Consider the following 17,576-nt stretch of genomic DNA (forward strand, 5'->3'; position numbering starts at 1 on the left):
CAGTTGAGTCATGAGACCCTGCTCCATCTTTTGCTATTGGGACAACAAAGCCTTTTCCATTGATTTCACAAACAGTATTGCAATCATTTTGAGTGTTTCCAGTCCGGGTATAAAATTGTTCGTCATGTTTTACAAGCAGGTCAACAGACTTGTTTTCATCTTTTCCATTCAGATCCATCGAGACATCTTCATGTTTTTTACTTTCAGCATACATGTTCTCGTCATCCTCCACTGTTGGAGCATCAGTTTTCTGTTTTATAGGTGGGACACAAGACCATACTTCATCTCCAGTTGGGGCACTACAGGACTCTTTAATTTTTCCATTTTGAGATAAAGAGTACAGTTCATCTTTTAAAGGTGTGCCATCACACCGCCCTTCATCACTTCTCATCAGGTTGTTAGATACCATTTCAACATTTTCGTAAGGGGCACAAACATTCTCTTCATATCTGCTTAGGATATCAGACTCCTCTTGATCATTTCTGGTTAGGGCATCAAACCACTCTTCATCTCTTCTAGTTGGCTTGTCAGATTGCACTCCAACATTTTCAATTGTAGTATCAACATTGTCTTCATCGCTACTTTGGGTGTATGACTTAAATTCCTCTTCAGTATTTGTAGGTGGAGTATCAGAATGATTTGTGTTGGTGGAACTTTCACAATCACTTGCATTACATGTTTTATTAATCACGTCCTGGTGGTGATTGGCAAAAGATTTTTCAGAGTTTGAAATCAGTGCCTTGCTCGGTGACAAAATATTAATTACTTGAGGATTTATATCGACGTCCAACACATTTTGATATGAAAGTGTATGGCCATTGTGTTTCACTTCAATCACACATTTTTGGGTGGAGTCTAGGGAAGGGTGTGGGATTGAAAACAATTCAACCATATTTGTATTCTGTTGACATGTTTCTCCCAGCCACTCATCACATGATAACTGACAGTTGTCATCAGAATTGGTTGTTTTGATTTGTTGGCTTTCGTCTGAGTGGACTGGACTGCTCCTCAAAACAGTCAGTGATTGTTCCAGATGATCATTGACAGATGCTGGAGAAGAATATTCAACCTCCATATTCCAACTTTCATCATGGTGATTTTTGTGTGTAAATATTGCACATCCAACAGATCTAACAGATGATGTATTGACCTGTTTCAAAACTTTTTCACTGAGCAGATCAGGCAGAGAGTTTTTGGTTTCGTGTTCAGGAGCGCCACCACGCTGTGATGTAAGAAAGACCTGCTGAAGTATGTCCCCATGTTCCCTTTTTACTTGGTTACCTTGTACATCTAAACCATGTCCTGCAACTTCAGGTGATGAAGAACCTATCTTATCCCCAACAACAGCGGCATCACAAAGTAATGATTTTTCAAATTCACATTTTGTCACATTTGCAGCTTTGTAGAACCCATCCTCACTGAACATTGAGTTAACCTTGTCACATTGATTACCATCAGTAGAAGAATCACTGTGACTTTCTTGAGCAACACGGCTGCATGGAATTTTTGGGCCAGATGAAGCAGCCGTTTCACAGTACTCATCCTCCTCGTCAGCCAGCAAGTTATTCACTCCATTCGCAGAGTTGGTGACATCAAAGAGTGAAGATGATTCGTCCATTTGAAAGACCCACTCGGGAGAAACCTCCTCCGCAAAGATGGGTGACATTGGCAGATCGCAAAGAATTGAAAGGGAATTATTAAGATCACTTATCTCTGCTTCATTTCCTCCTGCCTCATCATCTAACACTAAAACTTGATTATCATCCTCTATAAGGGGGGAAGACTTCCTCTTGGATGGATTGTGTGTTTCTTTGGATTTGTCCTCATTCAAAGAATCAAGATTGTGATCTGGGTAAATCTGCTTGCACTTTCCTTCTGAATAAACAGCATCTAAACTATAGAGGGATGTACTAGGCAACATGGTGTCTTCCTCTTTTATATCTTGGTCTGGAAACTGGTTCAAATGTGGCTCTTCAGTTGTTCCCGGCTGGACATAGACAGGTGTGTCATTCAAAACACCTTTTTCGTCATTGAAAATGCCCTTTTTGTCAATTTGTGCAACCAACTGAATGATATCACTGTGGTGTTTTCCTCCCTTCATCGCATTCTCATCTGAAGTGTTCTTGCTCATCTGCAGTGCATTGCACAATGGATCAGCAATAAACTGTGCAGGGGAGTGATAGCTGCTGTCCTCAGGACATAATGATGATGAGTCTGTACTAGATCTTTTTACTAAAGCAGGTAGTGCAGAAACCTCTTGGGTAGATGGACTGTTGCAAACATCATTGGCATCATCACGATCTGCAATATATAAACGAGCATCAGGTGTTTTTATAGTCTGTGATGTTTTGGGAAAACCTGTTGTGCTTTCATACACGTAATCAATTTTTCGATTGTCATATGCATACATGTTGTTCTCAAGTACCCCATGTAATGAGGGAACAGAATGATGAGGAGTGACGTCGTCATTCTTTGTGTTTACCATCATCTCCTCTGCTTTCTCACTTACGAATGGAACCTTGAAGTCCATCTGCTCTGAAATATCTTTGGCATGGGCAGTCCAAAGTGCCATGTGTTGGACTGTGTCATAATATACAGAATCTTCAAGAAAGTAATGGATTATTTTAATTAACTGCTTGTCGAGTATTAAGACCCTGTGTCGCGACTTCTGATCGATATAACTGTTGATCATTAAATAGGACATAAAGAGCCCCTTTGTCTCTGAAGGAGTAAACACATCTCCATGGTGGCTCAATCCATCTAATCTTAGTTTTCTATACATCAGCCAGGATGAATACTTTTCATTAAGGCGATCAAGATCAAAAGAGTCATTGGGGATGTCGATAGACTTTAAGATATCCGCCGTGTAAACGTCAATGTAATTGTTTTGTATAGCACAGTTGAAATCCACAACCTTAGAATCTTCTGGAATGTAAAAAGCTGCTACTTTCTCTTGATGGCTGGGAAGCCCGCTGCCACACACATCAGTGATGCGATGCTCAGAGTATTCTGATGAAGAAGCAGTAAATTGGGATCCATTCGGCCGAGGCAACACGAGACCTATGAACTGATGACTGTTCCCAAGTATGACAAGCAAACTGCTATAACTCATCAAATCACACTGAACTTCTGCATCCACCATTGGTCCGTCCCCGTGGAGTGAGTTGACAGTATATGAATTAACTCCTTCTGTTACACTTAAATCATGATTTTCTGTTGGGTCAGCAGCAAGAACTTCAGTGGGATTCAGCATGAATACTCTGTTTCCATCATTGAGAGATGTCATAGTGTGAACAACTCTTTCAGGCGTCTGCAATTTATTCCCACTCATCCACTGCCATATGAGTTTATTGATGTGGATCGCTTCTAAATGTGACTCATTTGAAGTAGAATGGCCATGCGTCATTTCTTGGTAGGTCTTACACCTTTGAAGGATCTTAATACAGACAGAAGCGGGAATCAAGCCTTCCTGAAATGCCGTCTTAAGGCTCACTGTATCTCCTGAGTAGGATAGAATCCATCCATCACTGCCTTGCTTGATCTCGATCATCTTAATGACAATGTCGTCCAATATGGATGCTTCCCTCGCTGCTGCTATGATGTCACCGATGGACACCGAGGTCACATCTGAATCTTTTATGCACTTGTTCTCCCCGTTTAGTTCCTGCAAATTATTTCCAATTGATTTGTGAGGATCAAATTGCTTGCGAATATTATCCCAGAACAGATGGGGCTCAGACTGAGAGACATCGGGGGACGGAAGGAGGAAGCCTATAATGTCATCATTTAGGCCGTCCAATGCCTGTGTCCAAACAGAGTCAATTTGACTGGTGGATTTGAAATCCTATAAAAGAAACAGATTAGTAAGATTGATTATCTGATCATTACAAACCATTAAGTTTTCAAAATATGTACTCACCAGTTGACGAACATGTTAAAGATCATATGCATGAGTTCAACACTGCATCAGCGTTGCAACAAAAAGTGTGTCAGGCTGTCAGCTTATAGTGGAAGCAACCATGCTTTGACTTGATGCGGAAGGTGTTTGTGAGTCACATCACACATTGAACGGTTTGATTAATACATATCAGCCAAGCATGTTTACAGCATACTCAGATGATCTGGTTGGAAATATCACAATTACTTTTTTTTCAATTGAAAACACTCTTGATTAATGGAGCACCTAAGAAAGTTATCGGTATAAACAGCAAACAAATGCTACAAAGAAGAAGGAAAGATGTTTAACATGCAATGAACAATCCAACAGCCCTCCTTTCGAGGCCACTGTAGAATACAAAAGCATTCCATTCAATAAAAGTAAAACTTCCAACCTCATCTCCATGTGAGGGCTGATCAGAACAATGCTGGGAAATGTCAGTGTAAGCCTGGCTGAGGTCTTTCAACTGCTCCTGGACTTTTTCTTTCTCCTCTGCTGACATCCTGTCGGTCAAAAAATATGCTTGAAGTTCAGATAATGTGCATGTACTGTGTTGTTGATGTCTCAATTAAGTAACAGGATGACTTACTTTTCACTGTGTTTGTTCAGCATCATATCTGTGGCCCTTATCGCTTCTGCAATCTGCTCTTTCTTAGTTACCATTTCCTCAATGGTGACCTACAGCATCAAACAATTTGTCAATCGTTTTATAAATACAAAAGTACAAATGATGTAAGCAATACACTAACCGGCCATAATTTGAGATACACTTGTGATATATATATATATATATATATATATATATATATATATATATATATATATATATATATATATATATATATATATATATATATATATATATATATATATATATATATATATATATATATATATATATATATATATATATATATATATACACACACACACACACACACATACACACACACACACACACATACACACACATATATATATATATATACACACACACACACACATATATACAGTAAAGTCTCGTTATATCGATATCGGTTATATCGATAGCACTGCTTATTACGATACTATTTCTATGAACGCAAGGAGAAAATGTACATGCCGCAGGATTGGATATATCGATAGTCCGGTTATATCAATATTTTTTCCGACCCCTGTATATATAGACTTTACTGTATATATATATATATATATATATATATATATATATATATATATATATATATATATATATATATATATATATATATATATATATATATATATATAGTATTACCATATTGTTAATCTAATACCTCACTGACTGTCAATCACAACTAATTTTTAGTTATTATTGTATCAGGCAGCATCTTTAACGCACATGTTTTTTTAAGATCCCAATACATTGTGTACTTATTATTTTGACCAGTACGTGTATAGCCATCATTTGTTGTGGTGAAGATTATAATCTGAACATTTGTAAGAAATAATGAACAGAACACAATGTTGGTCCAATGTAATAGTAAACAGCCTTTGAAAGATGAAAAGAATCATCTCTGCAATTCTGTGATATTTTGAAGATAGATGAAATTATCTGCTCATTTATGTGACTTGACTGTAATCAGAATGAGGATCAGAAAGCCTTTATTAGTCCCACAATGGGGAAATGTGCATGCACAATATATTACTTATTTTTTTATGGAATGCAACTGTGGCCAATACTTTGTGACAATTTGTTTTATCATACCAAACAGTGTGAATAAAATTATGGCTCACTATAGAATTGCATTGTTATATGTACATTTTGAAGGGAGTGACATTCGTCTCAAAGACATTCAATTTGGTTATTGGTATTAGGAATGACATTTTAAAGGCAATTACTTGATTTTTATGGAGGGGATTAAATAGTTTCTGTAAAGTCAGTGAATTAGTTCATTTCAAGCAGGTCTGGTCAAAAAATGTTGGTGATTGTGCAACAGTAAGGGGAAGTTGTATCCGACTGACCACTTGATTTCATTAACAACATCACATTTTATAGTGTAAAATACATTGAGTGAGTATATCACAAAGATGCTCTTTTATTAAAAAGCATGCGTGACAGAAAGCTTTTGATGGAATTCGAACAAAAATCCTCAAGAACAATACAATATTGTTTCTATCAAGCCACGACAACAACAACAAAACAAATACATATTTTACCTTGAGGTTATTTGAAGCATCAGTGTTGGCATTACTATCTTTCAAAGTGTTTCCCTCATTGCTTGATTTCTGTTTCACATTAGACATCCAAGCTAACAGTTTGCTAACTTTATCACCATGCTCTCGCTTCCCTTCATCCACCGATCTCTGGAATCAGAACATGTGGAGGAGGTATGAGAATATCTAAAGGAAACTGTTCAATATCCGTTCCCTCAATTATTGACTGGATTTTAAAGACCAGGCCCAAACGAGGCCTCTGTTTGAAAAAAAATGCTGTCAACTTTTGTCAATAAAGCAGTCACAACATAAAATTAAGGCAAGCACAGAATGTTGAAGTAAATGTTATTGTAACATACAAAAATAATACAGCTACACACACTGACCCAAAATGACTCATATTTCCAATATTCAGTTTTTAACAAGAATACCCACAAGATTTTATTTCAACTTTCTGTAATGCAAAGTTGATAACACTCCAAAACCTTGATCTTTATCGGCCTCCAGTAATCTCAAACCTGTGTGGCAGTCATAAACACATCTGTTGAGCGCTTCTTTAAATGTGATACGTCTCTTGGTCTTTGGACAGGTGATATTTTTGGTGTGAGACCTTTCGTCTTTGATGCCTGAGACCGTGGCTTTGTCAACAAGGCCTCTCTGAAGGACTTCGTCCAGCGAGACTCGGTCGTGAGTGTCAGAGTTTATCAAACCACCGGTCAAGAGCTGAAACTCTATACAGCGAGTGCCGACATCTTTGGGCACAAGATTTTCCTGGATTGCCTGAGTGATCGACACAGACTTTGCAGTCTTGGGGTGAGTGATGCCATTGAACACCTGCTCAAATTGCTGTAGTTTCTGAACAAATTTCTCATTTAAAAGACCTTTACTGAGTGCATCGTTCACTGTAAGTTTCTCCCCAGAGAAGGGGTCACAAATACCTCCAGTGCAGGCCTGGGCCTCCAATAATCTTAAAGCAGTTGTCCCGTCAGTAAAGCCCTGTTGAAATCCCTGAAAGACTGACAACCTCTTCTTATGCGCGAGGTCCCAAAGACCAGCAATGGGGCTGTTTATATCCTCCACAACAACCATTCTTGAAAATATGATGTCAGCAATCTCATAGATACTAAGAAGGCCATTCCTGTACCGTTCTAGCTCAGACACTTCTAGAAACCTCTGACTGAGAGCAGACTCTAGACAAAGCTTTCTGCCATTTTTGACATCGTTGAGGATGTGACGCAAACCTCCACTGCCGTCCTCTACAGAGTTCTCATGCCATTCACTCTCCTGCTTTGACAGAAACAGATATGTCTGTTTGTCAATGTGTTTTTTCTTGAAGGCTTCATGAGCAGACATCTCAGTTCCACGAGTGCTGCTGACAACAGACACCCGGTGAGAACTTGTGGGAGAGCTATTGGTAAGACGCCTGTCCCCAATTGGAAGGAGAAGCACACCACCGTCAATGTCATATAGACACGTTTTGAGTATCTCACAGTAGTATGCTTTCTGTCCAGTATCAGGGTTGTGAAAACCTTTCGGATTGCGAACGGGATCATACAGAATTTGAAGAGTCTCCTCGTTTAGAAAGCCGTGATCAATAGCAACACTAGGCGGCATTCTGAAAACACCCTCTGGGTTTATCACTCCACCGGTGGCTATCTGCGCTTCAAGGATCTTCTTGCCTTTGTATCGCTCAAGAATACTCTCCTCCATTGCCTGGAACACAGACAGCCTTTTGCCAGCGTGCGTATATCCACTGAAAGCTTTCTCAGCCTCCGTCATTTTATCTTTTAAGCTTGAATCAAACATTCCTCTCTCGAGAGCCTCACTTAGGTAGTATATCTGTCCAGTGGTCAGATCCGTGAGGCTTCCAGTCGCTGCCTGAGTTTGCAGAAACTCCACAGCGTGCATCTTTGCCAAGAAACCCTTCTCGGCTGCCTCTAAGAAAGAAGCTTTTTTCTTACTGGACTCTACATAAACTCCAGCAATGGCAGTTGGTTTGCCCACATAGGGCGCAAGTGATGCTTGCACTTTGTCTATTGTGGTAAGGCCCATTTCTAATTTATGGAAAATCTCTTCATCCAAGAGTTTATATTTGATTAGAATTTGAATAGTTGTGTTTTTTTGTAGATCAGCGATATTGAGTGTGGTTGGATTACACAAGTTAAGACTGTCCCTACTTTCCGGAGCACTTTTCACTGGTGTGTTTCTGGATTCAGGAGATTCTTTCAGAAAGTAAGTTCTTGTCGTAAGGATGCTGTGTTTTTCTCGCTGGGACTCTGTGGGTGCACATAGGGTCATGTATCCCTGTGTTTTTGACACCATATTTTGACCTGAGTAAGTGGGATACATTTCAGTCATATACTCTTGTTTTGGCAATGTGAGACTTTGAGAGAGTGAACTCGTCAAAGTCGTTTCATTCGAAATGACTTTCATTTCGTCTTTTTTACACTCTTCTTTCTGTAAAGTTGCCATCTGTGGACAGGAGAGAAGATTACCCTCTGGTTAGAAGTGACTATGAAAGAACAAAAGATTTTAAGAGGCAAATTGACTGATTTCTGTGTGACACAAAGACATCACCCCATACCTCTGATGAACTTTTCATTTGTAGAGTGTCTTCCTTGCTGCTTTGTGGTGCTTCTTTCTGAATAGCTGTCTTCAGGTTAGTAGTCCCTGAACTTTTCATATATTGATGGCCGCCTTCGGTGACGTCCTGTTTCCAAAACCTCTGGTTTTCCTCCTCTGCTGTAACCCGCTGAGGAGTTGGAATCTCTTTGGTGTTTGACTCGATTTGCACAAGAAGAGAGCTTGCTTCCTTTGGCGTCACTTTACAAGTGACATCGCTTCGGAACTGTGTTGAATGCTCATTGCTTTGTGAAGTATTCACCCGTGAGTAAAGTTTTAGTTTGTCCTCTTCAACTTGAGCACTTTGCAATCGTGCCTTTAGTAAATTTTGTTCTCTCATATTTTTTTCTTGCTCCACTATGTCCATCCTTCTCTCCACTGGCTGCTTTGAGTCTGATGTATTTCGTGGGGCTGATTTCAATACTTGAATTTCTTCTTTGAGATACTCTGTGAGCATCTCCTCTAATTCTGCACCATGCAAGCGCTTTTGTGGCACATCTTTCTCACTTGTTTTTTCAGACTGCGCTAACATCACTTTCTTCTCCATTTCCTTTTGCACTAACATCAGATGCCTTTCATAGCCTTGCCTCTGAAGTTCCAGCTTAGTTTTCAATTCCTCAAGCATTCTTTTGCACTTCCCAACTTGTTCCTCCATCAGTTGTGTCCGCACCCTGAGCAAAGAATTTTCTTTTTGCAATCTCTCAGCTTCAGCGTTATTACGCTGTAGCTGTTCCTTAGACAGTATGATTTCTGATTCCAATGAAATACTTTTCTCGAGGGCCTCATTTTTCTCTCTCTTAAGGGCCACATCTTCATGTTGGAGATTTGATTGGGATTCATCTGAGTTAGACTTTCCTTCTGATAATATTTTATGTTTCTGAAGCTCACGTTCAAGCCGCATTATTGTCAATTCTTTGTTTTGTCTTTCTCGGCTTTCTTTATTGAATTCCTCTTTTATTTTCAGTAGAGAAGAGCTCAATTCCGAAACTTTTGCATTTAAGTTTTCTACCCTTTTTTCTGCAGCTTTTTTCTCCATCTGAAGACCAAGTATCTCCTGCTTTAAATTGCCAGTCATTTTGTCCGAGCTCCTTGCTGGTCCCTTGACAATATGCTCATATTTACAAAGCTCATCTTCCAAAGCTTTCACTTTGCTGATATGTTTGTTTATCACAGAAGATCCCATCTGAATTTCTGCATTTTTGTTTTTCAACATTATGTGCAAATCGTCAATCTCAGCACTTTGCATACGGCCCTTCTGCTCCGCTATCTTCTTTGCAGCTAACGCAGACTTAAGATCCGATTTCAGCGCTGTTATTTCGTTCTCGTAGTTTACGACATTGCAGTTGAACATACAGTTTTGTTCATTTGAGTTGTTCACATGCTCACTATGGTCCTGCACTTTTACTTCAAGCTCACGGGAGTTCTGGGATTTCGCATTGAGCTCAATCTCAATAATTCGGACCTGTGATTTAGCGGCTTCAACCTGAGACTTAAGAATTTCAATTTGTTGATCTTTTCTGTTTACCTCGACCAGCACTTGGTCGTGTTTCTCCCTTGCATTCTTCAAAGTATTTTCCAAGTCAGCATTTACCTGCTTTGATTCATCTGCTTTCTTCTGCAACTGTGAAGCCACAAATTCACAATTGTGAATTCCTGCCTCGAGACTTTTACATTTGAACAGACACTCTTGCTCAGATCGCTTCATTGCCATCACTTCCTCTTTGGCCTCCTGAAGCTGCTCTTTCCAGCTCTGAATTTCACTTTTCAGAGTCTTCATCTTTTGCTCCAAATTGGATCGCTCTTTTTCCAAAGACTCAGTATGGAGCTGGAGAGCTCTCAGATCGCTTTCAGATGACATGTTTTCTCTTCGAAGCTCAGTACATTTAAACTTCAGTTGATTTATTACTACCTGCTTAGAAGCAAGATCTTCCTCTAAACTGCTAATCTTTTGAATGTGTTCCTGTTCCAAGGAGTTCCTTCTGTGGTTTTCTCCTTGAGTAATCTTCAGCTGCTCTTTGAGACCTTCAACTTCAGTATTTTGGAAGAAAGTGTTTTGCTCCAGTGAGGATTTTACCCTGTGAAGAGCCCTGACTTCCTCTTGCAGTTCAGAGATGGTTCTCTGCAAGGTTAGTGTCTCCTGATGAAGATCTTCTAATTTCTGTTTTAGGCTACACCTCTCTGCTTCCATGTCCATCTGAAGCTTCTTGAGTCGGTTATCTCTGTCATCCAACAGCTTCTTATAAGTCTGAGCTTTTTCTTCAGACATTTCAGCTCGTTTCTTGACCAAGACTAGCTCATCGTATTTCTGCTGTAAATCCTCTTTTAATCTTTGATATTCTCCAACTATATTTGATTGGGACTCACTGGAATAACTGCCTAACGGTAAAAACAGCTGAGCTTGGACTTCACTGTGAACATTTTCCTTTTGAATTTCCTCTACTATTATTTTTCTCTGAAAAGTAGGACTATGGCTACTGAGAACTTGGTTTTCATTGACAAGGTCCTCCAGTTTCCTTTGAGCAATGGACCACTTAGCCTCTGCCTGCTCAACTAACAGTTTCGAATGACTTAGTTCTTGTTCACTAGCGGCTTTGTCAGCCATTACTCTCTCCAATTTGGCCCGATGCTCGCGAACATCGTGCTCAAGCTGTGATTTCTGAAACGTCAGATCGTCATTTATCCGCTGTTGTATTTTTAGTTCTCCTTCCGTCCTTTGCAACTGTGCTTGTCTTTCAACCAACAAGGCCTCTTGTTCATGCAACAGATGATTAAGTTGGCTAAGTTTTATATCGCCCGCAGCTTTTTGGAGTTCCATGTTCTCTGTCCTTTTTGTATTCTCTGCTCTTTCAAAAGCCACTTTGTTCTAAAATGCAAAACAATCAGTTATCACCATGATACATATGATGCCGATTACCTTCTCCCTTTGTACCAGAGTGTGGAAGTAATAAGTCATCCCAGATATCACCACCATTTACTTATGTAACAAGTATCTGAAGCACTTTTAGTCTCCCATAACGGCAAAACCAAAGATACTTAAAACTCCAGCTCCTTCCAAAAAAATTCATCTACCAGCATAACCACAATGCATCACCATGTTACTAATCCATAGTAACATGAAAGCCTTTCTAAAAGTCAACAACCAGGTAAACCATTGAAGAAAGAGCTAAATGAGAAAATATTTTAACGAGAGCAGTTTGAACAGGGTAATGAGACACCATAAGCGCATGCAAATATGAGAAGGGCTTCTTTGCATTCCCATCAGCCAAATGTCTCCTTTGTTGTAACGTCTGAAACAAAGCTGAATAAAAAATTTAAAACAACTATGTGACAGTCTCACCTCCTCGTCTTCTGCCCTTTTCAGAGTTTCATTTGCAAACTTCACATACTGCGTCATGAGGGTCACAAGAGCTGTGTAGCGTGTGCGAAGATCCATAAACTGGTAATAAAATATAAACACAAAATATTGTTGATACAGAAAGACACTGTATGTGTTAAATTTAGTTTGAAAAAAAGAGATAACCTCCTGCTGGATGGCATCTGAAGAGCTCTGCATCTTGCGTTTCTTGAGGGGAGATTTGTGCTGGCAATCAACCATTGCTCTGAAGGTCATCAGCTGGAGCTCATAATCCTAAAAAGAAGTTTTGGGTGAAGCCACACCATTCTATCCTTTATTGACACGTCCGACAAAAATATTGTGCAATGAGGAAATATGTAATGAATTACCTTTATGGCAGATGAGCACTGTTCAGAGTACTTTTGACATTCATCAATCTGGCTCTGCTTTTGTTCAATTTCAGCAACAAGAACCTGAAATAAAGAATACATACAAATATCAATGCATATTTTATATATTTATGCACAAACACATATGCAATGTATAGTAAATGTCAATGTAAAGGCAGTTAAGTTAGCCCTTGACCTACCTTCTCTTTGTTCAACAGTTCAGCGAGAGCCTTGCTATCGTCTGGTTTATTTTCTTGGGCCTTTATCTGCTCTACCTCAACTTCTCGAACCCATTCATCAAGACTACTGTAGGAGTCTTTGTATAGCTTCAGGCATTTGCTGTTGCCATCCAGATCCCTCAGCCTGAAAAAAAGCATTGCAAATTTTAATGTGCAATGGATGAAAGAAAAACGTGTGTATGTGGAGGGGGGGGATTTTTTCATTGAAATGTATGAACTCCACTTTCAAGTTTAGCAATGTATTGAAATGTGATTTAAATGCCCTGGTATTTCTGTACAACACTTTTTACCTGCTATCTATTTGGGAATGAATGTTGTGCCATCTCTCATTCAGTTGATCGGCTTTCTCCTTGTGCCAGTCCAGGTCAAAGTCACGCTCGTTATGGGCCTTAAACATGCGATCGCTGATGATTCGGGCTTTGTGCAGTTCATCTTCCATATTGTGGAAAACTTCCTGCTTTTCATCTATCTCTGTCCGCCATTGCTACAATTAGAGGGAAGAATATTTTCTCAAAACAGGCAACAACAACCAAATGTTGTCGAGGTCAAAAAGAGGCATCACCTTGAGCATGGAAATGACTGTTTCAATTGAGTGAAGGTCAGAGTTGATTGTCTCTTCCTCATAGAGTTTGGATTCGTAGGCCTTCACCAACGCCTCTGCACTCTGGCTATGCTTCACCACCAAACTCACCGTCTTCAACCTGCCACATGTGTGAAATATGACATGAACATTATTGTCTGAATGCCACAAGCTCAACTGTGCATGATGATGAATTCATACTCACTTGTCCCAGTAAATAGAGGACATGGAGTACACCTCACTCATGCTCTGAACCACAATGCTGAGTTCGGAGGAGAGGGTCGGTGCCGATGGAAAGCCAACAGCTTGTCGGAGAAACACTTCACACTTCTCCTTCAAGTTATCCAGGTCTTCCTTACATTTACTCAGCTCTTCCATCTTCTTCTGCAAAGGGGAAAACATGATTACAAACAAGTAACATAATTAAATGTTCCACAACAAATCAGACACAGACTTCCTGTTCAGTGATGCGCTGCAGACCAGGATACACGTCGTCTCTGTCCAGAGGTGTGCGGATTTGCCGAATCAGTTGCTCCTCGCGGGCCTCCAGACGGATCCTCAAGTTGCGTATTTCCGAGATGTAATGATTGTACAAAGACTCCTCATGTTCCTCTGTTCAACAAAACAAACCAACAGAACTCATTTAGAACACAATGATCAAAAGTTTAGCGTTTAAATTCCAGACATTCCCAGCTGGGCAAGCCTTGCCTCTCTCTGCGGATTTGAGGAGTTCTTGGTAGTATTCTTTGCAGCCTGCAACGTCCCTCTCCAGCTGCGCACAGTCTGCTACGGTGAATATCTCCGACTCTTCACAGTCTTCCAAGAACTCATCAAAATGAGACTGAAGGTTGCTCAAAGCTTGCTGATGCTCACCTGGCTGCATTGTTTTAAACTGCAACAGGGAAAGAAAATGTGAACAATTTCCTACGACATGTGAATGACACGATGATAAACTCCTAAAGAACATACAGAGGCTACATTCCAGTGACGGATGGCACGAATATCGCTCATGAGACAATTCCAAGATACGACGCTCTTCATATTGATGTGGGAGCGATGCCAAAGTGAAAGGACATTCTGGTATAACTCTTCCGTTCTGGAAGAAAATAACAGGTTACGCTCATATCAACACATCATATGATACATGGTCAGAAAGCATATTACTTTGAAGCCATATCCACAGCCTCTTTGTTGGGCGGGGGCACGGTGAAACAGACAGAAGGCACCATGGCCTCATTGCCTGCGGGGTTGATGACTTTCCACTTGGCCCGATGACTGTTGTTGGCCAGGACGCACTCATCATCTTTATAAATGGTTATCTGAAACAAATTAACACAAAATTACATTTTCACCATCAGACCTGGTGGGCAACAGCATTGGTAAAATCGCTAATGAACTCATTCACTGCTAGACGTGCAAAAATGTCCACTCCAGTGCCATGGTTTTTCCAGCTCACTCAAATTCCAGGACCTCCAGAATCTTGACTTTTAGGACTAAATATGCATTCAATGCAGCGTAAGAAACCTTAGACATTCTTCTTTCGTTGGGAAAAAAAGAGTTACTTCCTAAATTATATAGGACTGGAGTTATATGAGCTTGAAATAAGGGTGGCTGTCTACAATACAATGCAATACACACATTGGTTTATATCTCGCTTTAACAACAGCTGAAGCTGGAACAAAGTGCTAACATGGGAAAAAAAGGGAAATGATTCCCCCCTTATGGAAGGGAAAAACATAGGTCATAGACATAGCCATATGTCTGGTCAGCGCTTTATCGGCACCCAAGCACGAAAAAACAAAACCTGAATTAATTCAGGAACGGCGGTCTACATCGTATTTTCAATTCTCAAATAAATTTGTGAATGTCAATGAATGAGTTCAAGGAGTTTGTAGTTGATGTTCGCACATTTTAGACCATTGACTGATGAGATTGGTGTGAAAGAAGACAGATTTTGTACCTCAATCTGTCGATAATCACAGATGGCTTTGACGGGGATGGAAGATCGAAGAGTGGTGTCAGGGTTCCTGGGCTTGAGTTGCACAATGTTCTTGGCCCGACCCATCAGCCCGGCTACAGTGTTGCGGTATTGAAGAAGCTGCTCTTTCTCTTCCTAATAAGATACAACCGCCAGGCACTGTTGTTGCTTTTGGGTTTTAAAAATGTCTCTGTATGTCATGCATGCTCATGCACGTTTACCATGGATTCCTGACTCAGATCCTCCAGTCTGTGCAAGCTGCTGGTCCTGTCGCAGATGTACTTTCTCTGAATGGTGTCTTGCAAATTCCTAAGGAAGTCCATGGATTCTTTGGCATCGCTGAAAAACTGCACGAAAGGCATCGGAAAGGAGGGGTGAGCGGCAGGCGCATTAAGCAGACGTCGCGACTTGAATGGACGACGCACCTCAAAATAAATAGCGTTCTCCTTGAGATGCTGTTCCACACATGAACATAACTGCAGAATCCAACTCCATTGTGTTTGCATTGCAGCTTTGTATGCCTGCAAGCGGGCGTATTCAAGAAATCAGACAAAATATCCAAGGATTAAAAGTGTCCATTGAATTTTGAAAATAGGACGCAGGGTGGAGACAATCATGCGGTCATGAAAGCTTGGCTTACTTCAATAGATAACCGAGCTGGGTGACTCTTAAAAAGAAGACGCTCTGCAAAGTCTTGCACAGACTTGATCACATCTTCCTTTTCATCAAGCTCCTTCATCAGATCCTGTTTCGACACATTAAAGGATTTATGACTTAGAGCAAAAACCTGTCATTGCATTCCCTGCACACACTAACATGATTTCCCTGGGAAGCATTGATGAGTGTGCGTCAAAATGAGTTCAACTCACAGCATTGTAGTCTCTTTTCTTGGACACATTGCTGTTGCGATCGCTCCAGTCAAACGCCACCTCCTCTTCCTCCTTCTCATTGAGCCAGATGAGCTCACGTGTTGCCTGCGACACAAAGTCGTGCAGACTCTCGAGGTGGCTTTGTCGCTCCTTTGAACACCTCTGAGAAGCACAAACATCAGAGATTCAAACTACAGAAGAAGTGAGGTTTGAAAAGATTCAGACTGCTCTGTAGATATGGCTTACCACTAATTTGTCATATTGCTTCTCAAGACTGCTTAATTTTTCCGAGTAGGTTAGCTTCAAGGGTAGATTCATCTGACTCTGCAGGGAATAAAAAAATTACTTTTCCAATAGATGAACCTGTTGTTCATTGTCACTCAGGAATGCTCTACCTCACTTAGTTTGGCCTCTTTCAAACTCATTTGAAATTCTTCGATAGCTTTGTGCACGGCTTTGTGGTTATCGATATGTGCTGCAACGCTTGGCATGTCGGATCCCCACTCCGAGCGATCTAACTGCAACTGAACAAAATAACAGAAACACATTCAGTTCGTAGTTTATACTTTAATGAAATGCATGGGAGACTTACGCAAAGCCTTGATGGCTCACCTGCATGTCTTCCACCCAGTTCAACAGGTCGTCGATGTATTTCATGTTCACCTCTTCTTCCGTCAAACTGGGATCGGCCAGTGAGCATTTCAGTAAGGGTTTGGGGATGTGCATGTGTGTCATTTGCCCGAGGTCGCTCGGCTCCATGCTGCCAGCATTGCTCCTCAGGTAGGTTTGCTCTGAAGCTGACTGCACCCCAGGAGTCAAGGATGACCCAAGGCTAGAGGTGAACGTGGAGGTATCGAACCCTCCTTCGGTGAGTGCTGGCATTAGGCTCATGTTCTGGGAAAAGCCAGAATTCAGGCTCTGTGTAATGCCTGAGATCATCCTTTTGGTCTGCTCTGTGGTTAAGGTGCGGCTTTTGCTGTATAAAGAGGCATACTGCGCTCTTAGGGATAGAAGATCATCTCGTAGGTTTGATACCCTGGGTTGCAACATTGAATGATGTCAATATTTGTCCAACATTGTAGTACGCTTAAAATGGAATTGTTACCTTCGAACGACTTGATCCGTGAATGGAAATTTCCCATCGAGAAGAACTTGGATATCCACGACTTGTTGCCTCAGGATGTTCTCACACTCCAAAAGGTAGCTGGCGACCTCGGCTTCATTTAAGAATTGGATGCCGGATTGCAGGCGTTTAACATCCTGAGGAAATAAAGCAAAGAGCAAATGATACATTTGCAGTTACAATTCATGAAAAGCAACACATCAAACAGGTGGTTTCTCATTTGTCAGCAATGGGTGTCTATCATGTTTTTTCACATCTACATCCCTCACTCCCACTGGATTCACGATACAGTATTTTTCATTTGCCCAAGCTAGAAAAAAATGTGCCAGT

General features: G+C 40.6%; 1 protein-coding gene across 1 annotated transcript in view; it reads right to left on the reverse strand.

The window, feature by feature from the left end:
- dst (dystonin) overlaps positions 1 to 17,576 on the reverse strand; it is a 106,414-nt gene that overhangs the window by 47,428 nt on the left and 41,410 nt on the right. The window contains exons 16-38 of the mRNA XM_089012110.1: positions 17,229 to 17,383; positions 16,736 to 17,159; positions 16,519 to 16,647; positions 16,370 to 16,447; positions 16,124 to 16,285; positions 15,895 to 15,999; positions 15,680 to 15,775; positions 15,476 to 15,601; positions 15,237 to 15,389; positions 14,441 to 14,595; positions 14,246 to 14,372; positions 13,985 to 14,168; positions 13,731 to 13,888; positions 13,482 to 13,660; positions 13,259 to 13,397; positions 12,987 to 13,180; positions 12,658 to 12,820; positions 12,458 to 12,541; positions 12,255 to 12,362; positions 12,072 to 12,170; positions 6,116 to 6,262; positions 4,527 to 4,615; positions 4,332 to 4,440 (exon numbers count right to left, since the gene is read on the reverse strand). Of these exons, the coding sequence (XP_088868236.1) occupies positions 4,332 to 4,440; positions 4,527 to 4,615; positions 6,116 to 6,262; positions 12,072 to 12,170; positions 12,255 to 12,362; positions 12,458 to 12,541; positions 12,658 to 12,820; positions 12,987 to 13,180; positions 13,259 to 13,397; positions 13,482 to 13,660; positions 13,731 to 13,888; positions 13,985 to 14,168; positions 14,246 to 14,372; positions 14,441 to 14,595; positions 15,237 to 15,389; positions 15,476 to 15,601; positions 15,680 to 15,775; positions 15,895 to 15,999; positions 16,124 to 16,285; positions 16,370 to 16,447; positions 16,519 to 16,647; positions 16,736 to 17,159; positions 17,229 to 17,383 (3,363 nt within the window). The remainder of the gene's footprint in view (positions 1 to 4,331; positions 4,441 to 4,526; positions 4,616 to 6,115; positions 6,263 to 12,071; positions 12,171 to 12,254; positions 12,363 to 12,457; positions 12,542 to 12,657; positions 12,821 to 12,986; positions 13,181 to 13,258; positions 13,398 to 13,481; positions 13,661 to 13,730; positions 13,889 to 13,984; positions 14,169 to 14,245; positions 14,373 to 14,440; positions 14,596 to 15,236; positions 15,390 to 15,475; positions 15,602 to 15,679; positions 15,776 to 15,894; positions 16,000 to 16,123; positions 16,286 to 16,369; positions 16,448 to 16,518; positions 16,648 to 16,735; positions 17,160 to 17,228; positions 17,384 to 17,576) is intronic.

This window comes from Hippocampus bargibanti, linkage group LG13 (genome assembly GCF_051943395.1).
Source record: "Hippocampus bargibanti isolate YZ-2025 linkage group LG13, ASM5194339v1, whole genome shotgun sequence".
Taxonomy (NCBI): domain Eukaryota; kingdom Metazoa; phylum Chordata; class Actinopteri; order Syngnathiformes; family Syngnathidae; genus Hippocampus; species Hippocampus bargibanti.